Raw genomic sequence first — 26,712 nt, forward strand, 5'->3', positions numbered from 1 at the left:
TGTGAACCGGGACGTGCTGCTCGCTGACCGTGCTGCTCTGACGGGAGAAGGCGCGTTTCCCCCCCCCCACCCCACCCCCAGCTGGCGGCTGCCCTCGGGACCTGGGGGCTCACCCGGGAGCGCGGCCCGTCCGCCCCGCGGGAGCTGCCTGTGGTCGTGGGAAGACTGACAACCTCAGCAGAGACCGCAGCCACCAGCCCTGTGACGCCCCGGCCCTGCGCACACCCACAGGCCTTTGCAGCCTCCCGCCGCCTCACCTGTAACGGCCCATTTGGCACCCTGTTGCCTCCTTCCCGTGTAACCCGCGTCCTTCTACCCATACAAGCAGCCGGCTCATGGGGGGCAGAGCAGATTTTGTGGGTGACCGCTGCTCTCCCGTGCCGCCGGCGGGACTGGAATAAACGCTCCTGTAGGACCCACCCCGTCTCCGCTTCATTGGCTCCGGGAGTGCCGGGCCGCCGGGCCCCTGGGCTGTCCGGCTACAAGCACGCGGGGAGACAGCTCCGCCCCTCGAGTTGCGGGAACCCCGAGTCACCAGCACTGCAACCCAGTGACGTGCCACATGGTCCCCTCCGCCTTCCCGGGGCCTGGAGGTCTGGGGGTTCAGGGACAAGGGGTGCCTTTGAGGTGAGGGGTGAGAAGTGAGGGGTGAGAGGTGAGAGGTGAGGGGTGAGAGGTGAGGGGTGAGGGGTGAGGGGTGAGGGGTGAGAGGTGAGGGGTGAGAGGTGAGGGGTGAGGGGTGAGGAGTGAGGGGTGAGAGGTGAGAGGTGAGGGGTGAGGGGTGAGAGGTGAGGGGTGAGGGGTGAGAGGTGAGAGGTGAGGGGTGAGAGGTGAGTGGCTGTGGTGGGCCGTGGCGTGAGGCGAAGGGAGGCCTCGTGTGTGGGGAGCCAGGGGTCAGAACAGGTCAGTGTCACAGAAGCACCGGCGTGAGGAAGCCCAGGGGGACCGTCCGTCCGGGTGTCTGTAGGCGGCTCCGGGAGAGTGGGAGGTGGGGTGAAAGGTCGCAGTGACGTCACGAACAGGAGCCTGTTGAATGCCCTGCTGGGTGTCACACTCCGCCTCCCGCAGGCGGCGAGGGGCAGTCACGGCGTTAAGCAGGGACGGCGGTCAGAGCCTCCTTTACACACGGACGGCACCCTGGCCCCCGAGCACGTGGACTCATTCCGCACACCTTCACCTGCGGGCGGGCTGGCTCTGCCCCTGCCGATCGAGTTCCTCAGGACCATGACCTGCCCTGCTATTCCCGGCATGCGTGGGTGATGAATGAATGAATGAATGAGCGAATGAGTGAGTGAATGAGTGAGTGAGTGAATGGATGAATGAGTGAGTGAGTGAGTGAGTGAATGGATGAATGAGTGAGTGAGTGAGTGAATGAATGAGTGAATGAGTGAGTGAATGAATGAGTGAGTGAGTGAATGAGCGAATGAGTGAGTGAGTGAATGAATGAGTGAGTGAATGAGTGAGTGAGTGAATGGATGAATGGATGAATGGATGAATGGATGACTAAGACAAAGCAAAAATTCAATTGAGGCTTTTTCCTCCTCGATGCCCGTGGCTTGTTAGGGATCTGATGGCGTCAGGGGCGGAGGCCCAGGGCAGGGGGAGGGCGGGTGGGAGCTGCGTGGGAAGCCGGCCAGCATTGGCGTGGAGACGGGAGTGGAGGCAGGCCGGCGGGTCAGGGCGGACGTCCAGGAGGACGCGGGTGGACAGGGCGTCTCGCCCCTCAGCTCGGAGCCCCGGCGCTTCCCATTGGCGACGACTGTTTCCCAACGCACACCGGCAAACCCTCCAATGTTGGGCTGAAGTGTGTGCGTGTGTGTGTGCGCGCGCGCGTGTATGTGTGCGTGCGTGTGCGTGTGAGTGTGTGCGTGTGCGTGTGTGTGCATGTGTGTGCGCGCGTGTGTGTGACCTGCTCTCCCAGCGAAGTGGCCGTGTCTCCCGCTGCCTGACTCGGTGCCCTCGCCGTGCTGTTCCCGAGAGGACACTGTCCTGGGACCCTCGCTGTGGCCGTGGCGCCCGCCCCGGGTCTGAGGGGCCCACGGAGCTTTGTCCTCCACCCTCAGCTCCTGGTCAGGCCCGTGGCTGTGGCAGAGGCACACGCTGCACCGACGGGGGAGACCGGCCGGGAGGACATCGCGTGGAGGGAGGTGTGTGTCCCACGCCCCTTCCCCTCGGTCCCGCGACGGGGCTCTGGCATTCGGAACGCAGTGACGAGCCGGTTTCTCAGCGGGACTCCGCTGGGTCTTCACGGGACGTTCCGGCTGCACCATGCTTCCTGTCTCCCTCTGTGTTCCTGCCCTCTCCTCGGTGCGTGCCGAAATGTCACCCGCCATCCCCCGTGCCCAGGAGATTTAATTGTCGGCAGCAGTAAGGCTCACAGATGTTCTTAAAGGCACGGAGCACGAATTAAATTGCTTACCAGGGCATCCGGCCGTCCATGCCCTCCTGAAATATAGTGGTTACTGTTGTGAATTCTGCTGATATTTCACAAGATCTTTGGAAGTCACAAAAGACACTGTATTCCTTATCTTTATATAGATAGATAGATGATAGATAGATAGATAGATAGATAGATAGATAGATAGATGATAGATAGATATTGACTTCCAAGAGGAAGGGAGAATCAATGATTGGTGCCTCAGCATGCCCCACACTGGGGATTGAATCTGCAACCTGGGCCTGTGCCCTGACTGGGAATCGAACCCAGGACCCTTCAGTCCACAGGCCGACGCTCTATCCACTGAGCTAAACCAGCTAGGGGTGTGTCCTTGTCTTATTACTGTAGTGGATCCTCAATGGACGAATGAATGAATGAACCCACTAATCGAAGGTAACCGTTGGCTACCTGGGTCTCAACGGGGACGGGCTGTGGTCCCCAGAGAAGAGACGCTGGAAAGCCATGGCTTAGCCGAGTGACCCTGCACACCTGGCCAGCCCCCACCTCACCCCCCCACCTCACCCCCCACCTCACCCACATGCCCCTCCTCACCCCCACACCCCCTCCTCGCCCCCATGCCCCCCACCTCACCCTCATGTCCCCTCCTCACCCCCAAACCTCACCCCACACTCCCCACCTCACCCCACACCTCCACACCCCCACTTCACCCCCATGTCCCCTCCTCACCCCCATTCCCCCATTTCTAATGAGGACGTTGCTATCAAGGGACTCTGAGTCCCTGGGTCCCAAAAGCAGAGGCAAAAGGTAAAACTTTTATCTCTTTAACTTCATTTTAAAACAAAAAATCGCCTTAAAAATCGATTGCCTTCGTGGAGGAGAAATAAAGCCCCAGGCGGGGAGGCCCTGCCTCTGGCCGGACACGCACACTCAGCCGCGACCGGTCCCTTTCCATCTCGCTGCCGCCCCGGCTCAGCGGCTGGCGAGCACGGAGCTGTCCCTGAAGTGTCATTAGGGACTCGGAACGTGCGAGCGTCTGTCAGAACCCAGCTCCGCGGGCGGGCGGGCGGCGGGCGCCCCGAAGCCGAGGGACGGGGGTTTAAATTACAGAGAGCCGTGTGTCCTGATGGCGCGGCCGGGACGTGGAATTGACATGGAATGAATCTGACAGTGAAATATTGTCCTCGCGTCTCGAGAAGCAGGAGAGGGAATTCAGTCGTGTCAGCGAAGGGAGCGGAGAAAATGGACCATCGATCTGTACCGATCCGTCCTTCAGACACGGCTTCCCACGTGGGTCACGCTCGTTCTGCACATAATTAGCTACCCTGGTTTCTCACGTGTTCCCTCAATCAGTGATCAATCCCGGTAATGATTTAGCCTAATAATTAGGAAGTTTTAATTCGGGTGAAAGCCAAAGCCAATCAGAAAGTTGCAGAAGTGATTCGAGCCCGGGTGGCACCGAGGAACGTGGAGGGAATTCGCACGGCGCCTTCGAGGCTCCGAGTGAGAATCCTGGCGCTGGACAGAGCCAGGGGCCACGGGCTGGCTCCCGAGTCTCTGCCTCAGGTTCCCTGGCTGTAAGCCCTGGGCCTGCCCACCCTCTCCTTCATTGTTCTGAGGCACAAATAAGACGCGAGGGAGGGGGGCGTGAGAGGTGCCCGAGTCAGACACACAGAGGAAGATGGATAGGACTCACTTTGACTTACCTATATACGTATGTGTGTGTCATATATACATACATATATAAATATATATATCAGTGTGTTGTAAGTGCATTATCTATCTATACATATAAAAGCCTAAGCGACCGTCTGACCGTCTGACCGGTAGCTATGACGCGCACTGACCACCAGGGGGCAGACGCTCAATGCAGGAGCTGCCGAGCTGCGGTGACTTGGCAGCGACGGTTCCCGGGTGACACACCCGGAACCAGAGAGGCGGGAGCCCGATTCCGGGGTGCGTCACCCGAGAACCATCCCCTCGCAATCGGGGACCCCTTGGGGGTGTCAGGGAGCTGGTTTCAGCCCGATATCCGCAGGCCAGGCCAAGGGACCCCACTGGTGGACAAATCCGTGCACTGGGCCTCTAGTGCTTGAATAAAACTGCCATAGAGCCCGGCCAGCATGGCTCCGTGGTTGAGCGTCGACCTATGAACCAGGAGGTCACGGTTCGGTTCCCAGCCAGGGCACTTGCTGGGTTGTGGGCTGGATCCCAGTAGGGGGCGTGCAGGAGGCAGCCGATCCATGACTCATCACGGATGTTTCTCTGTTCCCTCTCCCTCTCCCTCCCTCTCTCTGAAATCAATGAGATCTGTACGTTTTAAAAAAACCTGTCCTACCGCGGATGGGATAGAGCAATGGCAGAAGCCGGGGGAGAGCCATTTGCAGTCACACAGGGTGGGACAAAGGTCGGTTTACAGGGAGGGGCTTGTGCCATCGCCATTCATGAGGCTAGAACGTTCTAGATGCAGCCCGGGGACTAGAGACATAAGGACTGTGGGTGAGGATATACCAGGAACGGAACGTCCGGAGGGGTCCTGCAGGCTGAGACCCCCAGGCCCAGGCAGGGGGGCGTGGGGTCGGGTCAGCCCCGTGGGCCCAGATCCCCATGGCGAGCTGGTCTGGGTCAGGAGGTCACCCGGGAGGCGGAGACCCTGTGGTCACTGCCCGGAAAGCAGCACACGCTGGCGTACCGACCGGGAGTTTCCAGAGACAATTTGCTTCTTAACGAAGGGAAATGAACTGACGTCCACACGGCGCTTTCGTGTCCGGGAATCACCACGGAGCTGGGCTGAGCTGGTGCGTCTCCAAATCCACACGTGGCAGCCTGCACCCCGGATGGCACGGGATGGGGTCTGGGCCGGTGACCGGTGTCAGGGCAGGGAGGGGCGGTGCCTGATGAGAAGGGGAAGCCAGCCCCGGGCGCGGTGGCTCAGGTGGTCGGCGCCGTCCTGTGCACCAAAGGCTGCCGGTTCGATTCCCGGCCGGGCACACGCCGGGTGCGGCTCCATCGCCGGCAGGGGCATGCAGGAGGCGGCCGCTCCCTGCTTCTCTCATCGGTGTTTCTGTCGCTCTCTCCCTCTCCCTTCCTTCTGAACGCGAAGCTCCAAGCACCGTGATGGGGGGACCAGCAGGAGTCACCCAAGCAGGACTGGGGTCCTGAGCTTCGTTCTCAGACGCACACGTGTCGCTCAGCCCCCGTGTTCGGCTCCTGCGCGGCAGGGACGCCGCCGGGAACCGTCTGAGGGGCCCAGTGCCTCCCACCCAGCCACGTGGCCACACTGGATCACCCACAGGCGGTGACCCGGGTCCCAGAGGTCACCCTGGAGCCACTGCGGCCACAGGAGACCCTGGGGATCAGAGGCAGGGCAGGACCCGCTTAAAGCAGCTCCTTTACGCCTGGACCAGCCCCGGGGCCCGGCCAGCAGGACACGGTCACGGGCGTCCTGAGCGGGCAACATGGTGGCTCTCCCTCCCACTCAGACAGTGTTTGGGAATTCCAACCTGGAGTCACCGTGTCCTTTCTTGTGGGGTGGCCTGTGTGCGTCGGCCTTTGTCTGGGATTAAAACAATCAAACGTGTAAGAAATAAAGCGACCTGGAGGAATGCCCACGGGAATAGGCTCAACAGAGAAGAAAGCAGACGATGTTCACCCACGACACGGAGAATCCCGGGGAGGACGCAGGGCAGGGCGTGGCCTCAGCGAGTGCTGCGCCTGTCAGGGCCCTGCGTGTGCCTCTGGGGCCACCCCCCAGGCTGGTCCCGGTGCAGTGACCCCGAGGGCGGGGAGCGAGAGCGGAGAAACGCAGACGTTTTACATGGACACATGGACACATGGACACGTGCAGTGACGTGTCAGGAAGCAACCTCATAAAGGGCTTCCAGTGTGCGTTCTATGTGACTTCGGGCTTCAGATCTACGACTTAGACCATAAAGTGATTTATTTCAGAACGTTTCGTAAGCTGGTTCATTTTCTGTTACGGATAGTACTTAATTATGTGGTTTTTTAAAAAAATTTTTGGGCCGAAACCGGTTTGGCTCAGTGGATAGAGCGTCGGCCTGCGGACTGAAAGGTCCCAGGTTCGATTCCGGTCAAGGGCATGTACCTTGGTTGCGGGCACGTCCCCAGTAGGGGGTGTGCAGGAGGCAGCTGATCGATGTCTCTCTCTCATCGATGTTTCTAACTCTCTATCCCTCTCACTTCCTCTCTGTAAAAAATCAATAAAATATATATTTAAAAAAAAATTTTGGGGTAGATTAACAGCTATTTTTTTCTGTTGACTAAGTTATATATGATTCCTTATTTACCTGTATTTCATGTTGCTTTTTTAAAAAAAATATTATATTTTCATTGATTTCAGAGAGGAAGGGAGAGTGAGAGACATCCATGATGAGAGAATCATGGACTGGCTGCCCCCTGCACGCCTCACACTGGGATGGAGCCCGCAACCCGGGCCTGTGCCCTGACCGGGAATCGAACCCTGACCTCCTGGTTCCGAGGTCGACGCAGGCCGGGCTCCATGCCGTGCCTGGTCACATGGGCTCCAAGTGATAGGCTTACGAGGTTTACAAATGGTGAGAGGGGACGAAGACGAAGACGATTTAAAAGGGAAAGTGAAAGACCCAAAGGTTCAAACGATGTGGGAGGACGTGTCCTGTGCACAGGAATTCCTCTCCGGAGGTCAGGCCTGGGAGGCGTGTGTCCCTCCGTCACCTGGGGGAGCGTCTTCCCGGCAGCCGTCTGAGCAGCTGTCACTTCCCACGGACGGACGTGCCCTCAGGACCGGCGGCCACAGGGAGAGCTCGAGCAGTCGGCGGCCCACTTCACACAGGGCGCCCACTGCCCGCTTCACACACGGCGCCCACTGCCCGCCTCACACACGGCGCCCACTGCCGTCACAACTGAGCAGAGTGAGGTCGGTGCCCTCCTGGTCGGTAACTTACTGCAGATTTAAAACTCGTTTGCTTCTCCCTCGGGAAGAATCCAGGATGAAACAAACTAAAGTAAAACCCAAGCAAAACAAATATCACCCTGAATTCCAGCGAAGCACACAGCACGCACGCTTTTTAAACAATCCACCGGCTATAAGTTTGCATCGTTGCGATTCGGTGATCTCTGATACTTTTTATTTAATTCCTACTTCTATGCAGAAATGACTCACCGTCATTCACATGAGTGAAGGACTGAGAGTCGAAAATAAAATTCAGAGTTCTGTAAAAGTTTCACCGCTCTTACCTCCTATTTTGTGTTAATTAATGAACCATGAAAACTAAAGTGTGTCCCACCCTAAGAAGGTCCCCAGTAACATATCTCAGTTTTATAACAGAATCGAAGTGGTAGAGTCTACAACAGTATTCAGCTGATTACATGATAATTAGATGCTTATCCTATTAAAGGAAGTAGCTGGATGTGCTATAAATGATAATCCGAGGCAAACTTGATGCCTCTAATAAAAATTACTTTTAGTCGCTCTAAATATATATTTAAATTATATTATAATTAGGAGCAATTGAGAATTGAAGCTAATGCATTTTAAAGCAATTAGACCGTTACCATAAAGTTTTAAAATTCATTATGTAGAAAATAAATGATGAGATGCATTGGACATGGATGAGAGTGAGAGCTAGGCTGACAGTCAGGGAGCTGAAGGGTAGACCCATCCCCACGGCCACGGCCACGTGCCACGGTCACAGCCACGTGCCACGGGCTCTGAACTTGCTGCTCAGTTTAAGATTGCAGCTTCCAAGGAGAATGGCAGATTAGTGTAGAACAGTGGCCATTTTTCAGTTCTTCTTTTTTAAAAAAATATATTTTTATTGATTTTTTTTTTTACAGAGAGGAAGGGAGAGGGATAGAGAGTTAGAAAGATCGATGAGAGGGAAACATCGATCAGCTGCCTCCTGTAACACCCCCTACTGGGGATGTGCCCGCAACCAAGGTACATGCCCTTGACCGGAATCGAACCTGGGACCCTTCAGTCGGCAGGCTGACGCTCTATCCACTGAGGCAGACCGGTGTTAGGACTTCTTTTTTTTTAATCCTCACCCAAGGATATTTTTCCATTGATTTTTAGAGAGAGTGGAAGAGAGAAGGAAAGACAGAGAGAAACATCGATGTGAGAGAAACACATCAATTGGTTGCCTCCTACACGCGCCCCAACCAGGGCCCAGGCTGGGGAGGAGCCTGCCACCGAGGTGCGTGCCCTTGAACCAATCGAACCCGGGACCTGCAGGCCGTCGCTCTACCCACTGAGCCAAACTGGCCAGGGCTATTTTTCAGTTCTTACTTCAATGTTAGAAACTGCGCCTGACCATTCTGTGTTGAAAACCAATCCTATATAATAAAAGCCTAATGTGCTAAGTGTCCAGTCATCCAGTCGGCTGTTCAACCAATCAAAACATAGTATGCTAATGATATGCTAAGGCCACTCAACCGCTTGCTATGACATGCACTGACCACCAGGGAAGACTCTCTGACCAGTAGGTTAGCTTGCTGCTGGGGTCCGGCTGATCAGGACTGAGTGAGATGGGCCGGACACACCCTGGAGCCCTCCCACGGTCCCTCCCCGGCTGGCCAACCTCCTGTGTCCCTCTCTGGCCCCAATTGTGCACCAGTGGGGTCCTTAGGCCTGGCCTGCACCCTCTCGCCATCTGGGACCCCTTGGGGGATGTCAGAGAGTCGGATTCGGCCTGACAGCGGAACAACCGGTCGCTATGACATGCACTGACCACCAGGGGGTAGAAGCTGCCCCCTGGTGGTCAGAGCGCTCCCACAGGGGTAGTGCTGCTCAGCCAGAAACCCTGAGCCGGTCTCAAGGCAGGCGAGTGCAGCGGTGGTGGCGGGAGCCTCTCCCGCCTTGTGGCAGCGCTAAGGATGTCCAACTGATGGCTTAGGCCCGCTCCCTGTCAGTTGGACATCCCCCGAGGGCTCCCAGACTGCGAGAGGGCGCAGGCTGTGCTGAGGGTCCACCCCCCCCCGAGTGCACGAATTTTGTGCACTGGGCCTCTAGTAAAATATAACCAAATAGATACACAATTATATTTAGGGTTTATAGTTTTGGTAAAAAACTGACCCCTTTTCACCTAGAACACCTTTCGGGGATGTAGAATCCTCGTCTGCACGTGAAGCGAGTTGAAGCAGCGGACCCTGCGGCCCGGTCTGTCTGATGAGGGTCCCCTCTGCTGGCACTGGCAGCCCCGCAGCCCTGCCCGAGGGGGTGGCTTAGATTTAAAGAGCACCGACATCTGTTAATCAAGTCACACAGACCACAGAAGACCAGGAAAACAAAACCGCTCTGTTCCAAGGGTTTATGCAGATTTCCTTCATTTATAATTCGATTAATTAAAAGCATATAATCAAAATCATCACTTATTATCGCCCTAATTCTCAAATACCTCCATTTCCCAGACATCAACCCGTCTTTCCACTGTCTTCCACTTCCTATTGTGACCTATTTCTCCCTCTCCCCCCGCCCCCCCCCGCCTCCTCAATCTGCTTCCTGCTCCCCAGCCCCACCCTCTTTCCCTCTGGGTGGGCCAAATCCCCAATATGGCGGGAAGAAAGCGGAAAGCTGAGTTTAGCTTCAGGAAACTCCCACCTACTCCTTCCCCCGAAGGCACGTTAGAAACCAAAGGATATTCCTCACAACAAGCTCCCAGGAGGCGTTTTTAAAATCATGTCACTCGCCAGCTGGCCTGTGAGGCTCCTGCATCTTAGGGTGTTCACTCAACGCGATTCATTATAACATAAAGTTTACACATTTCCAGGGCGTTACAGCTAAACTGGTGACGAGTGTTATTTACCCATCCTATCTAATAAAAGAGTAATATGCAAATTGACCGTCACTCCAACACACAAGATGGCCGTCCCCATGTGGACACAAGATGGCCGCCACAAGATGGCCAGCAGGGGAGGGCAGTTAGGGGTGACTGGGCTGGCAGGGGAGGGCAGTTGGGGGGGACCAGGCCTGCAGGGGAGGGCAGTTTGGGGGACCAGTCCTGCAGGGGAGGGCAGTTAGGGGTGACCAGGCTGGCAGGCGAGGGCAGTTAGGGCCAATCGGGCTGTCAGGGGAGCAGTTAGGCATCGATCAGGCTGGCAGGGGAGTGGTTAGGGGGTGATCAGGCTGGCAGGAAAAGCAGTTAGGGGCAATCAGGCAGGCAGGCAGGCAAGCAGTTGGGAGCCAGCAGTCCTGGATTGTGAGAGGGATGTCTGACTGCCCGTTTAGGCCCCATCCCACCAGGATCAGACCTAAACGGGCAGTCGGGCATCCCTCGAGGGGTCCCAGATTGGAGAGGGTGCAGGCTGGGCTGAGGGACACCCCCCCTGCCTCCGCCCCCCATGCACGAATTTCGTGCACTGGGCCCCTGGTTTATGCAATAAAGGTGAACAGTTCTATCAGCTTGCCCATCGCCCAGTGAACAGGGAACCTGAGGCCATGAGTACGATTCCCTGGTGCCAGGGACCTTCCCTGCAGGTGTGACCTCTGCTCACAGGTTATTCAATGAAGTGGTAAAAGCTCTTCAAGGTTTTTCTCCACAAAGTAGCATTGGTAGATGAATTTCCCCCCTAGATATATTGTAAACTTTCAGTGTTCGGTACAGAAAACCTTTATAAAAATATGTTAAAAACCCTTACTTAAAAAATAAAATAAAATTTCATTTACTTATTTATTTGTTTTTTAAATATGTTTTTATTGATTTCAGAGAGGGAGAGAGATGGAGAGAGAGAGATAGGAACATCAATGATGAGAGAGAACCATGGATCGGCTGCCTCCTGCACGCCTCCCACTGGGGATGGAGCCCACAACCCGGGCTTGTGCCCTGACCGGGAATCGAACCCTGACCTCCTGGTTCATAGGTTGCTGCTCAGCCACTGAGCCAGGCCGGCCAGGTTTAAATTTCATTAAAAATCCTCTTGTCTGAGTCTGTACCCATTTCCAGAGACATGCTTGTCGAACAAACAGCCCCCCTTAAAAAAGGATTTGTGTCTACTCTAATGTTCGAAGCTACCCATTTTGTTAATCAAACTTTCCTAAAGTGGCAAATGCAATATTTAGTAGTGCTCTTTACGTGTTGCAAAGATATTTAAAGGCTCCAAGATCATGACAAATGACTCTATTGGCTGTGTCGCCTCATGTTTTATTAGTTTATACAATATTAACCAAATTATCAGCTATTCCGTTAGGGTTTATAATGGCTATTGCAACAAAAACAAGTGAATTTTCTGAGAGAGCTTGACAGTCATTAATACATGATTACGTGACTAAAATATGACTGTGAGGAGAAACTAGACTATGAGAAAGACATGTTTTTTTTGTGGTCACCAAAGCCAATACCTTCTAACAGAATCAAATTAAACTAGCCTCCTCCCAACCCCCCCCCCCCGCCCCCCGATTCCGCCCCGCAGGGTGGTTCAGTGGTTGAGCATCCTCCCACGCACCAAGAGGCCACCTGTTTGATTCCCGGTCAGGGCACATGCCCTGGTTTGGGCTCCATCCCCAGCAGGGGGCGTGCAGGAGGCAATGGACCCATGATTCTCTCTCATGTTGATGTTTCTCTCTCTCTCCCTCTCCCCCCTCTCTCTCTCTCAAATCAATAAAAACATACTTAAAAAATTAAAATCGCTTTAGTTTAGTTTGTTGAAATCCACGCTAAGCAGTAAGAATTAGAAAGAAACAAACGGTGACTTTGTTCATTTGGAGACTGTCGGTCCTCTAAGCCTGGACACCCTGAGCGGTGGGCAAAGGGCTGCAGGACTTCCGAAGAGGCATTTATTCTCCCGTGAAGGGATCCGCGGAGAAGTGTGGAGACCCCGAGTGACGGGGGAGCAGCAGCCCCTTTACTGAAATTATTGGGGGCCACAGACCTACGCGCATAATGTTTATCCCTCAAGAGATTCAAGGATGAGTCACTAAAAAGCCACGTCTAATTCCCAGGCACTTGGAGGAACTAACACTGTGAAGTCGTAGGCTGACCACGTGTCCAAAATCGCCCCAAAGAAGCCCGCTGGCCTGGGTGCTGGGAGCTGACGCGTCAACGAAAAGCCCTCGCGACGTGAGAAACGCAGGACCAGCAGGAACGAGGCTGGACCAGCAGGAACGAGGCCGGACCAGCAGGAACGAGGCCGGACCAGCAGGAACGAGGCCGGACCAGCAGGAACGCGGCCTCGCTGGAGGACAGGAAGCTCCTCAGGGCGGGTCCTGTTTTCAGTCCACGAGGCAATTCGGCTTCACCGTGCTATGGGCTTGAAATGCAGCCCAGAACGCTCTCAGGGGAAGGTAAGCATTTGGCCGAACTCCACACGGTTGTACAGAACTGTCTTTAATGGCTGGGCACAAATATTCGGGTTTATTAACTCAAAATCCCGAGAACGTATCAGGAGGGTGGGTATCTGACGACCTGCCAGTAAGACAGCAGTGAAGGCAGAAAGGACCAGGATGAGGAGAGAGGACAAAAGCAAACGAATAGGAAACCAGGGCTGGAGGCGACTGAAGCCACCAGGAGGTGTGTAACATAGATATAGACAATGTTCCCGGCCATCTGGGGCTTTGATGTTGTAAGTGGACATCGGAATAGCACTCTACCCGCCTGAAATGATCAGAAATGAGGCCTGGGGTGGGGGCAGGGGGAGCGGGAGGGAGGAAAGAAAGAAAGCAGCAAAGAACAATGCGTTTGCTGATGTGATTGGAAAGAAATGCATCGATGTGATTGCAGATATCACTAAAGTACTTACAAAAGTTATTGACGTTAGGAGTTAATTGATCCTGAGAATGGCTTTATATGAATTGAGTGTATCTTGTGCCAGTTACAGAAAGCTTATGAAAATGAAAAGCGAGACAATGGATTTAAGGACTTAAAACAGGCCTGTACCTATTTTCAATTTCTTATGTTGATCCCAATGAAACTTATTTTTTAGTTTATAAAAGTACTAGAGGCCCAATGCATGAAAATTCATGCAAGAATGGGCCTTCCTTGCCCTGGCTGCTGGCACCGCCTTTGCTCTGGCCCGAGCCACCTTTTCACCTTCCCACTCTGCCCAGAGGCCCAGAGCAGCTGGGGTGGTGCGGACCGCCTGCGTTGTTGTCATGGAGATGACGCAAGCATCCCGCCCCACCCCTGGCCACTCTGAGCCTGTGTATGCAAATTAACCTGCCATCTTTGTTGGGTTAATTTGCATAGTCACTCCTGATTGGCTGGTGGGCGTCACAAAGGTATGGTCAATTAGCATGTTACTCTTTTATTAGTGTAGATGTTGGGCCCAGCCATCGTGGCTCAGTGGTTGAGTGTTGACCTATTAACCAGGAGGAGGTCAGGGTTCGATTCCTGTCAGGGCACATGCCTGGGTTGCGGGCTCCATCCCCAGTGTGGGGCGTGCAGGAGGCAGCCGATTGGTGATTCTCTCTCATCAGGGATGTTCTGTCTCTTCCTCTCCCTTCCTCTCTGAGATCAATAACAATATATTTTTAAAAAGTATGTTGGCTTGCTCTGTGGCCGCAGTTGGGCTAGTTGATTAGTGTTGTCCTGACCTTCCTCTGGCTGAGTTGGGGCGCCACCTGCTCTGAGAGCTCCCAGCAGCCGTGCCCGCCTCAGAGCAGGGTGCACACGCATGCGTTTCCCAGCCACGCGAGTGACGCGGGAGCGAAAGGAGTGAACAATCCACAGCTGGGAGCTTCTCGGATTGAACGAGCAGCGTCCACTCCGGGCGGCGGTCGTCACGCTGAGGCCCCGAGAGCTGAGCTCTGGGCGGCTCGTTCCGTGATCTCCTTTCCAAATGGCGTCACCACTTCCTCCCCGACTCGGCTTGTGTGGAAAGGAAGCGCCTGCTAGCACAGAACCCCCATTCCCGAGCTTGGAGAGCCTCCCTAATTCATCGAAAGCAAAGAGCGGGAACTCCCAGGGAGTAACTTCGCCCTCGGACTGGACTCTCTCCCCAGGGACTGGGTGTCTGTTTCCCCCGAGCCGCAGCCTTCTCGAGGCACCTGGCCCATGGGTGATGATTGTACGGGCTCCGGCAGGGTTTCCGTGAGCTCGGGGCCACAGAGGGATTTAATGAAGCCGCGTCCCACCTCCCAAGCTCTGATGCTCGAGAATATAAATACATTTGCGCTGAGCATCAGACATGCAGAGACTTTTGACCCTCCATGTCTGTGGTCGGCAAACTGCGGCTCACGAGCCACATGCGGCTCTTTGGCCCCTTGAGGGTGGCTCTTCCACAAAATACCACGGCCTGGGCGAGTCTATTTGGAAGAAGTGGCGTGAGAAGAAGTTTAAGTTTAAAAAATTTGGCTCTCCAAAGAAATTCCAATCGTTGTGCTGTTGATGTTTGGCTCTGTGGACTGGTGAGTTTGCCGACCACGGCTCTCTGTGATGAACGTTCTGAGAATGAGCAGTGTCTGTAACATTCATTATGTGGCTTCTTTCCGGGGTGGGGCACGTGATAAGGTGAAAAACCTGCCCCCAGTTCGGCAATCCTGGCTCATCCCTGTCTCGGTCCTGACCGTGGGCACTTCACTCATCCTCTCACCTTGAAGTTTCTCGACTCAGAAACAGGTGTGATGTGACACGAGCCGCACCTAGACTTGCTGAGCGCGACGCACAAGATGTCTGTGACCCGGACTTCGAGCTTTGCCAGCCTGACCGCCGATGTGTGCGGCTGTGAGAGATCACTGGGCTACACGGGGTCCCCAGGATGAGGCCCTGAGGGGACGATGGTCTAAGAAGAGGAAGAGACTGCTGTCCTCACTCCCTCACGTGGGGAAACTAGAGAAACAGGGACAGGGACAGGCCGGGCAGGGCTCTCACCGGCACCCCTGGTCCCGCCCTCAGCCTCCAGGACTGTGACCTGCAAGGTGTGGACTCAAGCCACCAGCCCATGGGGTCTGGTTATGGCCGCCCGAGCGGACGAGCGGACTAGACACGCCGCAGATGAGGAACCGTCTTCTGAACCACAAAGAGTTATTTGCAGAAGCAGAAAGAGCAACGCTGCTCAGAGGGAACGTTCTGGCCCCTCGCGTGCTCCTGGCCCCGGGCTCCGTGCCCTCCACGGGGAGGTCGGCTCCTCTCGCGGCATCAGTCCCATTTCACAGACGAGAAAACCATGTGGAGAGAAGCCGACAATGTGCCCAGCTCCCCACACCCGGGAGGCGTGGGGCTGACATTTAAGAGCATAAAATATTGATAAATAGGCCTCGTCTCTTCCCTCACAGTCACCTGTGCAGGTTATAGCTCTTCTATTGACGTTGAACGACTTTGAAGGCCAAAAAAAAAAAAAGTCTCCATTTTCTGGGCATCTTCACAGCACAGACCACCGGGAGGGGCGTCCATGCTTTGTATCAGGTGCGTTCACTGAAGGGCACCTGTCCTGGCCACCGACGGAAAACAAACAAACAAATGTCACGGAACAGTGTGCATGCCGTTTGCAGGAAGGGACATTCTCAGGGAAACCTGCTGGGAGGCTGAGCAGGGAAACGTCTGGGGTGCACATCGAGGGCACCGCTGCCGCCTCCTGACCGTTCCTGGTCCCATCCACGGGCGTCCAGCCCCGGTGCCGGGCACTGTGCCGCTTGGCGTCCGGGCAGCAGGCAGGTGGGCTCCCACAGGAGGAGGCAGATTCATGAGATGCTCTTGATAAATACGGCGAAGAGACGGAGGGTCACCCCAACCTGTCTCCCCTGAGTACCACTCTATAGACCCACTTACACATCCACATGCACATACCCTAACCCGAACCCAAACCCAAACCCAAACCCTAACCCTAACCCTAACCCTAACCCTAACCCTAACCCAACCAACAGGGAGACGCCTAGACCTTCAGGGGAGACACCCTGGGTGAATTGGTCATGCCACTAACCTGTTTTAATTTTGAAATGTTTCCTCTCTATTTACTTCTTCAACAACTACCAATCATTGTGGGAAAAATAATTTCCGTGGATTGAATAGAAGTGATTTCACAATTATCTTACAAATGTGTTTCTTCCTATTGTTCCTTGCATCCTGGAAGAATTTAATATACACTTAGGTCTTCATTATGCAGAAATGGTTATATCTTTAACAATGTGCCTGGAGACTAGGCCTCTCAGAAAAGGCAACACAGAGGGAAAAAAATCCACCCCACACAGAGTCGTCTTCATTTCCTTTCCCCTTAAACCAGTTTTCTTCACGACGACATGTTAGAAGTACATGGACTCAAGCTATCCTTGGAAAACTGAATGGAAACAGCTCTTGGTTTTAAAATAGCGAAAACGCAAATTCCCTCTTTTACTTAATTTTAAAAACCGGGTCCTGCACTTTCACGCTCCCAAACACATCGTCTTCTTGAGCAGCTTTTGGGGGAAAAGTGTAGAGAGGATCGTGGATTTCTTTTGGACAAAAGAATCTTAAACATTCGTGTTCGATTCATAAGACCAGACAACAGGACGTAACATGATTTTCCCAATATCCACCAGGAGCAAGTGCCACTGCTGGACACCAGGACGGACTTGGGCGGGTTCCAGAATCCGCCTTCCAGGACGCCGGGCCGTTTGGGTGTGTGCACGTGGGTGTGTAAGTGGGTCTAGACCAGCGGTTCCCAACGTGGGGCACATGCTCCGGGGGGGGGGGCAATTGGACTTTAAGGGGGGCAATTTGAGAGTGAGTTATGAACAGAGAATTTTTTGCATTCCTTGTGATCCTAGGGGCCTCATATACAGCATGTAAATAGATGTTGTGACATTTTATGCATTTCACTTCTCTACTATATGTTTTGAAACTTTGCTATTTTTTCACATCACTTCATATTATTATTATGTTTTTAACAGTTTCTTAGTGACGTCTTCCTCAGTACCCCCATGGTCCTTCCGTCCTTTTATTTTTCTCTTCCATGGCTGCCAGGTTCTTTGGGGGCTTGTTTAGACCAAGTTCATGGCCTTTCAGGCTTCCTCCCCGTGAATGGGGGTTCGCTTTTTGAACAACAAGGATTCTGTGTCACAGGGGGGCACCAGGATGTTAGAGATGCTCACGGGGGTGTGGCCAAAACAAGGTTGGGAACCCCTGGTCTATACACATGGAGTCTTACCATTGCCTCTGGCCGGGATGATGCCCTCTGAAGATGCATGAAGTACGGTGCTGATTGGATGGCCATGGGTTGATTGACAGTGTGGTATCTCCACCCTTTGCCTCTGACTGGGATGATGCTGTCTGCAGACGGTGCTGATTGGATGGTCATGTGTTGATTGACAGTGTGGCATCGTCCCTCGTTCCCAGGCCCTGAAGAAGCTGCCCTGCCCGCCTCTGTCCTGCATATTATTTTTCTGAGAAGATGCCAGCCAGTTCCAGACATTTCCAGGCTGCTGTGCTGGGAGGTGCTACTCTGTGCCATGTCGGGGGCCCTGCGTTCACATTACTGAGCGACAGAGAGGGACCCGACAAGGACTGCAAACGCCGAAATGGTAAATACGTGGGATGGAAGGAGCTTGGCGACTCACTGTAGCTCGTGGAGCCGTTTTACAGACGGGACAGGAACCTTTCGTTTTATCAATTCACTAGTGGCCGGTGCACGGATTCGTGCACATTGAAAGGAAATTCATTAGAAGACATATTTTAATATCGCATTTCACCCTTTCTCTATAATAGAAGTGTCCACCAAATTCACGATCAACAATGACAGATCAACACACACGCGTGCGCCAGGCGCCAGCGAGAGCTTTATATGTGTCGCGCCTGCGCGAGTCAACTTAGCCTTTTATAGCGAGTGGAAGAGAGAGGGAGAGACAGAAACATCGATGTGAAAGAAACACATCAATTGGTTGCCGCCTGCACGCGCCCCGACCAGGGCCTGGGGAGCCTGCAACTGAGGTACGTGTCCTTGACTGGAATCGGACCCGGGACCCTTCAGTCTGCAGGCCGAAGCTCTATCCACTGAGCAAAACCGGCCAGGGTGGATGGAGCCTGCTCTTAATGCCCAAACCCATGACCAGCATGACCTGACCCGCCTCTCGCGCTCTGTGCCAGCTCTGGCCTCCGACAGCAATGCTCGGCTGGCCCCAGGGCGCCCACCTTCTCCCCACTTCCCGCCTCTCCACTGCAGTCTCCAGCGCCTGGATATGGATTGGATTGAGGTTTTCTCCCCAATGGACTCTATTTCTTTACTTTTTAGGTGAGTGTTAGATTTACACAAAAGGTGGAGATGTAGTAGAGAGAGTTCTCACACCCTCTGCACCGAATTTCCCTGTTATTAACATCTTCCCATGAGTGTGGGGCGTCTGTGAAAATCAATAAACCACATGCACACACTGTTAGGAAGTACCATCCGTCTTCACTCACCGGCTCCGTGTTTACCTCATGTCCTCTCTCCGCTGCGAGATCCCACTCAACACGCGTGACGGGTGTTCATCGCGGCCACCGGCTCCTCCGAGTTTCTTTGTTTTTGTGACCCTCGCGGAGCGGCAGAGCGGCGGCGGGGATTCTGTGGGACGGAGGCCGTCAGTGCCCGGCGCTTTTCTCGTGACTGGAGTGGGAGTCTGGCTCTTGGGAGGAAAACCAACGGGCAAAGTGCCCATCGCAGCACGATCTACCCCCGGGGGTGCTGGCCGCCCTCCTGTCCCTCCTGCCCGACAGCTGTCTCTTCTCTCCACTCGGGTACGTAACTACGTCTCGATCCATTCGACCATCTTTCTACATCAGTGTGGATTTGTGGATACTTTGATATAAATATTTCAGAGAGGAAGGGAGAGGGAGAGAGAGAGAAAAACATCGATGATGTGAGAGAATCACTGATCGGCTGTTTCCTGCATGACCCCTGCTGGGGATTGAGCCCACAACCCGGGCATGTGCCCTGACCGGAATCGAACCCTGGCCTCCTGGTTCATAGGTCGACGCCCAACCACGGAGCCATGCCGGCCGGGGGTTACTGCTAACAGTGTTATTGCTCCATCTCCAGCCGTGGCATCAGCAGTGCTTGGGGCGGGGTCTCTGTAACGACCCACCGGCCTGCCCTTCCTTCCTTTCCTGGCACTGAAGACGCGCCAGGGCCATCCTCACGCCCCTGCCTCAGCCCCAGGCCGTCGCCCGTTTCTCTCAGGACGCAGGTGGGGGGCGAGGGAGGATGCGTCCCCGGCCCCCTCCGCTGACACACCAGGAAGTTAACGTGTCGAGTAACCACTTGGGGGCGAGCTGTCATCCATCAAACAGAGCAGACGCTTTGCCTGAACACAGCCGATGCGTGTGAGCCTGCTCAGGGCAACACACAGTCCACTTTAATTCTCCTTCCTAAGGAGACGGTGGGGGGAAGTGACCGTCGTCTCCACACGGATCACCGATGGCAGGAAGAACGGCGAATCGCCGAGTTCCTGTTAAGTAAAAGCAGACGCACACGGTTCTACTTTGAAGTCAGCACGTTTTCACTCCTCCGGAGCGCGATTCAGCAGGAATCTAAGGAGCGCCGACCGACGCCGGCGCTGTTTTATTGTGTGCTTTGCTTCCCCGTCAGGATGGCAGCAAACCGCTCACTCCTCAGAAGATGGGAGACGGGCGGGGTTTCAGGTGCATTTAGTCAGCCAGCACCGAAGAGGAGGCTGAGGACTTAGAGAGCCGGCCTGGCTGGGTGGCTCAGTAGTTAAGTGTCGACCTATGAACCAGGAGGTCACCATTTGATTCCGGGCACATGCGGGGGTTGCAGGCTAGATCCCCACTGGGGGGCGTGCAGGAGGCAGCCGATCCATGATTCGCTCTCATCATTGATGCTTCTCTCTCTCCCTCCCTCTCCCTTCCTCTCTGAAATCAGAGAGCGGAGGGCGGGCAGGAATTGAGCGGGACTGAGGAAGCGATGGGAGGAGCCACGTGCATTCTCACCCGAGTGTAGAAATCCCCGTTCTACTGGCCAGTGTTTCCTCCGTGTGTCCCCGGGGGGGAGGGGGGGGCGTGAGTCCTGGGGGACATTCATTGCTGTGATGCCAGTAAGTCCTCTGAGCATCCAACTTCGGGGGTCAATGGATCAAACCAGTGATTGTCAACCTTTCTCGTCTCATGGCACGTAAGCTAATTACTGATCGTGTGTGTGTGTGTGTGTGTGTGTGTGTGTGTGTGTGTGAGAGAGAGAGCGAGAGAGAGTGACAGACAGAGATCTACTGAGAGAGAGCACACCACAAACTGTGATTCCCCCCCGCCCCCGATCTGATTAAAAAGTCGGTATAATTTTGACTCATTCGCACCAGACGGCTATGGCTGTGCTGGCTGTGGTCATTTGCTGACCAGACGATCTCGGGGAAGAGAGGCCGGCGCCCCTGACTGTCAACGGTCAGGTGTTGCACGTTTTCACAATTCCTGGGGCCGCCGGCCGGAAGTTACCGGGTTAAACAGAAGAAACTGGTTCCTTTACTGAGAATTACAAGGGCCTTTAACACACAAAGCTGCCTCAGGAGACTCCGAGGGAAAACACCGCCCGCACTGACTTGAGCCGAAAAACAAACTCTTCGAAAGCACGGAACTCCCTCCTGCTCATTAAGGGAGAGGGGGGGGCGGCTCCGTGGGCTCCTCACGGGCCACGCATTCCACGTAAGCTCTCGCAGTGCCTCCTGGAAGACACCACCTCACCTACGACCAGTAAGTCCCCGTCCAGAAAGAAAACGTCAGTCGTTTTAAAAAAGTAAAAACAAAACGACAACGAAGCAAGTTGACTCTTGAACAATGCGGGCGGGTCACGGACGATGACCACCGTGCGCTTGAGATTCCGCGTGTAACTTCTGACTTCCCGAAAACTCAGCTGTCCCCTAGCCTCCACCCAGGATTCTCCCAGGACCCCCCAGAGACCCAAATCCACACAGGCCCACGTCCCTGAAGTGAGACGGTGCAAGTCAGTCAATGCAGACGGCCTGCCCTCCGCGCCCGGGGACTCCCCGCTGCGGATCCAAACCCGTGCCGGCGTTTACGAAGACAATCCGAGTAAGCGGCCCCGTGCAGTGTGACCCATGTTGTTCCAGGGGCAACGGGTAACGCTGCCGATGCCGTCCTATCTGTGCCAAGCCGCCTCCCCTTCTATTGCACGCACTCGTACCAAGGACATCGTCCGGGCGCCATGGTCTCCAGTCACTGTTTCAGACGCAAAGCACAGGCCTGGCCCACGAGACACGTATCCGGTGAGTCTGAGGGATGGGACGCAAACCTCTGCTTCCTGACACCAAATCGCGGTTGACAGCTGGCTACCCACCACGCAGCTCTAAGACTCTGCAGGGCCCGCACCGCTGAGGTTGTGCGTGCTGAGAGGACGGGAATAGTACTACGCAGGTGTCCTCAAACTACGGCCCGCGGGCCACAGGCGGGTGTTTTTTGCTGTTTTGTTTTTTTACTTCAAAATAAGACATGTGCAGTGTGCACAGGAATTTGTTCATAGTTTTTTTAAACTATAGTCCGGCCCTCCACCGGTCTGAGGGACAGTGAACTGGCCCCCTGTTTAAAAAGTGTGAGGACCCCTGGTGCTACGTGATGTGCCTTTCTGCTGCTGTTACCAGAAACAGGGCCATCTGCCCCAGAAACGGCAGACGCACGTGGAGTCGTTCTTCTTTCCCCAGGGATGGCGGTGGGCACAGGTCCCCCAGGCCCTGCTCTGCAAGGTAAGGTTGTGTGGCCATGGGACCATAAAACGCAGTTGTGTGTGTGTGAGTGTGTGTGTGTATGTGTGTGTGAGAGAGAGAGAGGGAGGGAGACGTTACTGCTTGTTCACATACACAGGGGTACCCAGCACGGCAGGAATGACCTCGCATCCTGTAGACAAGGATGGGGCCGTATCTCTCCTCCGTGCAGCTGCCGGGAACCCTTTGGGGTGTGGGAGTCACATTAGTGCACCCCCACCCGCAGCCCTCTGCAGGCGCCCACTCTGTAGGATCATGAGCCTGCAGCAGACACGCAGCACCCGTGTGGGCACCATGGGTGTGCACACACTCAGCACCTTCCTGGTGTGCAGGGTGTGTAGGTGTGTAGGGTGTGCAGGGTGTGCAGGGTGTGTAGGGTGTGTAGGGTGTGCAGGGTGTGTAGGTGTGTAGGGTGTGCAGGGTGTGCAGGGTGTGTAGGGTGTGTAGGTGTGTCTGGTGTGCAGTGTGTGCAGGGTGAGTAGGGTGTGCAGGGTGTGTAGTGTGTGCAGGGTGTGCAGGGTGTGTAGGGTGTGCAGGGTGTGTAGGGTGAGTAGGGTGTGCAGGGTGTGTAGTGTGTGCAGGGTGTGTAGGGTGTGCAGGGTGTGTAGGGTGAGTAGGGTGTGCAGGGTGTGTAGTGTGTGCAGGGTGCGCAGGGTGTGTAGGTGTGCAGGGTGTGCAGGGTGTGTAGGTGTGTAGGTGTGTAGGGTGTGCCGGGTGTGCAGGGTGTGTAGGGTGTGTAGGGTATGTAGGGTGTGCAGGGTGTGTAGGGTGAGTAGGGTGTGCAGGGTGTGTAGGGTGTGCAGGGTGCGCAGGGTGTGTAGGTGTGCAGGGTGTGCAGGGTGTGTAGGTGTGTAGGGTGTGCCGGGTGTGCAGGGTGTGTAGGGTGTGTAGGGTATGTAGGGTGTGCAGGGTGTGCAGGGTGTGCAGGGTGTATAGGTTGTGCAGGGTGTGCAGGGTGTGTAGGTGTGTAGGGTGTGCAGGGTGAGCAGGGTGTGCAGGGTGTGTTGGGCATATGAACTTGGTCCCAGAGCGAACACCTTCCGTTCACTGTCCTCAGCAGCTGAAGTGTCAGTGACACTCGGGCAAGCACAGCAGACGAGTAATCGCCGTCCAGGCACGTGGGGGCCTTCCCTGCAGGAGTGCTGGGCGAAGTGCCCGGCATCCGCCCGCCCTGCACCTCAGGAACGTTCTAGAACGCTCACAGGAGCCATCACAGCCCTGCTGTTGGCCCGCTGGTTCGTGGAACGGTTGGTCGTTTGTTGGAAGGAGAAAGGAGAGAGAAGAGATAAAGATGCAGTAACCCTCTCTTTCCTTTCCTACACACACACACACACACGCACGCACGCACGCACGCATGCACACGCGCGCGCACACACACATACACACACAAACACACAAACACACACACACACACACACACACACACACACGCTTGGTTCCCCAACTCGTGTCATGTTTTGTGTTTGGCGTGGACTTAACTGACGGAACGCACTGTAGAGAGGCAGGCCTCCCTCCGCTAACGCTGGTTTCCATGGCGCTGAGATGCCATTGAAAAGTGAGCCTGGTCCTCGGTGCGGGGCGGGTGTCCGCCAGGCCAGGCCGGCTCACTCTGTGCCTCCGGCTCTCGCTGGAAAAGGGCGTCTCGTTATCTCCAGCATCTGCTCTGAGGTCCACGCCTCCTGGTGGGCTCTTCCCACTTTGAAAACCGTGTCTACACGGATGAGAGTGGAGCCCGGAGCTGGCTGAGCATCCCATTGGAGAGCAGACACATCCTCCCCCTCCTCCCCTCCCTCTGGGCTCCGTTAGACCCGGGGTGCAGGGAGGAGAAGCCACCGTGAGCTCCCTGTGCAGGGAGGGGCTGGAGGTGCCTCTTTTCAAACGTGTGAAGTACCAGCGAGACCCCCGCCGAGCTCGTCAGCGCTGGACGTTGTCACATCTCCTCGTTTACTTGGTGTTGGGGACAAGAACTTCCTTCCTGGCGTCCCTGAGGCTGATGGCTTCCCAAACCAACCAACCGAACGAACCCCAAAACCCGCAAAACAGAAGCGGGCATGAAGGCTCGAGCCTGTCCTGGCTGTGAGTGGGATTCCTTTCCCTTTTCCTTTTGTAAAAGGGATACATCGGGACTCTTAACAGGCCGTGAACTACCCAATCATAGGGATCACCCATCAAACGCACGTCATCGCGACCCGTCGGCGGGAAAGGCGTCTGCCGTGGAGTCTGTGTCGGGACCTTTTCTTTCCGGAGAAAATGCCTTCATGGCAGTCACACTCCGTCTGCGAGGACCTGGGCACCTTCGTTCCGCCAGGAGGACCGGGCTCTGCATGTGCGCATGGGGTTGGCTCACGGCCGGTCAGACCCGGGAAAGTTACTGGAAATCTCCGCCGCTCGGGGGCGGGCTGAGCAGAGGCGCGGCAGGCCCAGCACGTTCCCTGGGCCCCGGGAAGCGTGTGGTTGGGAGCTGTGGCGGCGGGGGGGGGGGGGGGGGGGGGTTGGGGGGGGAGCTGGAGAAGCTGGGGACCCGGGGTCACCCTCCCCTGGGGCTCCTCTCTAAGAGCTCAGGAGGCGGGGTCAGGAGGGGTCAGTGGAGACTCAGGGAAGGGAAGAGCTTTCTCAACCCAAACAGCCTCCCTCCCGGCACCCTCAGGGCCTCGCAGACCAGACCTGCGTCTGTCCCTACATGCGGGTGCCCGGTGCCCACACCTGCTCGGTGCCCACACCTGCCCGGCGCCCACACCTGCCCGGCGCCCTCACCTGCCCGGCGCCCTCACCTGCCCGGCGCCCTCACCTGCTCGGTGCCCACACCTGCCCGACGCCCACACCTGCCCGGCGCCCACACTTACCCGGCGCCCACACCTACCCGGCGCCCTCACCTGCCCGGCGCCCACACCTGCTCGGTGCCCACACCTACCCGGCGCCCACACCTGCTCGGTGCCCACACCTGCCCGGCGCCCTCACCTGCTCGGTGCCCACACCTACCCGGCGCCCACACCTGCCCGGCGCCCTCACCTGCTCGGTGCCCACACCTGCTCGGCGCCCACACCTGCCCGGCGCCCTCACCTGCCCGGCGCCCACACCTGCCCGACACCCTCACCTGCCCGGCGCCCTCACCTGCCCGGCGCCCACACCTGCCTGGTGCCCACACCTGTCCGGCGCCCTCACCTGCCCGGTGCCCACACCTGTCCAACGCCTACACCTGCCCGGCGCCCTCACCTGCCTGGCGCCCACACCTGCCGCCCTGTCTTCCCCAGCGCCACCCCCCGCCCCAGCCTTCTACTCTCTCCTCACCCCTGGAGGGAAGTCCAGACCCAGCAAGCCCCCCATTCAGACCATCAGCTCGGCCCCAGGACGCAGACTGGGGAGCACAGGGGCCCTTGGGTGCTGGTGCGCTGACCCCCTCCGAGTCCTGAACCCTCAGCCAAGGGCACCTCAGCCTGCGCTGCCGGGAAGCTCGGACTCTGGAGACTCCCCGTGGGAGGACAGACACAGGGAGAAAACTTGGAGGGGACCCCCAGGTCCCTGAGGTCCCCTCTTCCACCCAGATCCGGGCGCCTGTGAGGACCAGACCCACGGCCAGGGCTGCGCGGAGGGGAGGGCGGGGGGGGGGCGTAAGGGGGGGGGCAGATGCTCGCAAAGCGTAGGGAGAGCATCTCTCCGCGCCCCGCCCCGGCTGCAGCCAGGACCCCAGGGCGGGCGGGGAGCCCGGGAGGAGACCTGGCCCTGCCCCGCTCCCCATCCCCCCTCCCCCACCCCTCCGCGCCCGGAGCGCAGAGGGAAAGCCCCTCACCGGTGCCCAGGGCGGGAGCCAGGACCGGGGACACGGCGGCTCCCCCTGCCCTGCCCCCTCCCAGCCCCCAGCGCCCCCGCCTCCCCGGGCCCCACTCACCGATGCGCAGCGCCTGCGGGGCCGCCTGCGGGAACAGCGCGCACAGGACGCAGAGCAGCGCGCGGGGGTCCCCGCTCCGGAGCCGGGGCTGCCTGGGCGCCGCGCGGGGCCCCATCTTCCCAGCCGCTCGGTTCACGCGCCACGCGGAGCGGGGCCGGGCCGGGGCCGCCTCATGCTCCGGGGGCTCCGCGAGGCTCGGCGTCTGCGCCCCGCGCTGCCCGCGGTTGGAGCGGGAGCCCGCGCGTGGGGACCGCGGGGGGCGCGTAGGGAGCGGGGACGCGGGGGGACCACGGGCGCCCGGCTCCGGCCTCGGCGCTAGCCCATCGCCGTGCACCCCGACTTCGGTCACCGGGCGCCTCCCGCTCCCCAGCCCGGAGCCAGGCGCGGAGGAAAGTTGCGGCCGCGCTGGGCAGCGAGGTCCCCGTTGCGGGGCGCGGAGAGGCGCGGGGAGGCGCGGGCGCTCCAGCAGGTGAGTGGGGTCCGAGCCGCCGGCTCCCCGCCCCGCCCTCCGGCCCAGGGACCCCGCACACAGGCGAGCACAGCCTCCTGCACCCCCAGCCTCCTGAGCCCCCAACTTGGCGCTGCGTTTATGGGAAACTCGAGAGCAGAGCGGCGAGGGGCGGGGCTCGCGGGTGACGTCCCCGCGCCGTGGGGTCCGGGCGCCTCCGGTTGGGGACGGAGACCCCTGCTGGCGCCTGTTCCCGGGAATGGCGAGCGCCCGCCCAGCCTGCGAGGATGGCAGGAGGAGGCGCTGGTTCGGGCATCAGGGCACTTCCTCCATCTGGACCCGGACCGGGCCCGGACCCCGCCCCCACACCGGACCGGACCCGG

The 26,712-nt window shown here is 56.9% G+C and overlaps 1 protein-coding gene across 1 annotated transcript in view; it reads right to left on the reverse strand.

The window, feature by feature from the left end:
• GRIK1 (glutamate ionotropic receptor kainate type subunit 1) overlaps window positions 1–26,002 on the reverse strand; it is a gene marked incomplete at its 3' end in the record, with an annotated part of 110,483 nt that extends 84,481 nt beyond the window's left edge. The window contains exon 1 of the mRNA XM_079767440.1: window positions 25,882–26,002. Within this exon, the coding sequence (XP_079623566.1) occupies window positions 25,882–25,996 (115 nt within the window). The 5' untranslated portion in view covers window positions 25,997–26,002. The remainder of the gene's footprint in view (window positions 1–25,881) is intronic.
• Between the last annotated feature and the right edge of the window lie 710 nt (window positions 26,003–26,712).

This window comes from Cnephaeus nilssonii, assembly GCF_951640355.1.
Source record: "Cnephaeus nilssonii genome assembly, chromosome: 3".
Lineage (NCBI taxonomy): Eukaryota > Metazoa > Chordata > Mammalia > Chiroptera > Vespertilionidae > Cnephaeus > Cnephaeus nilssonii.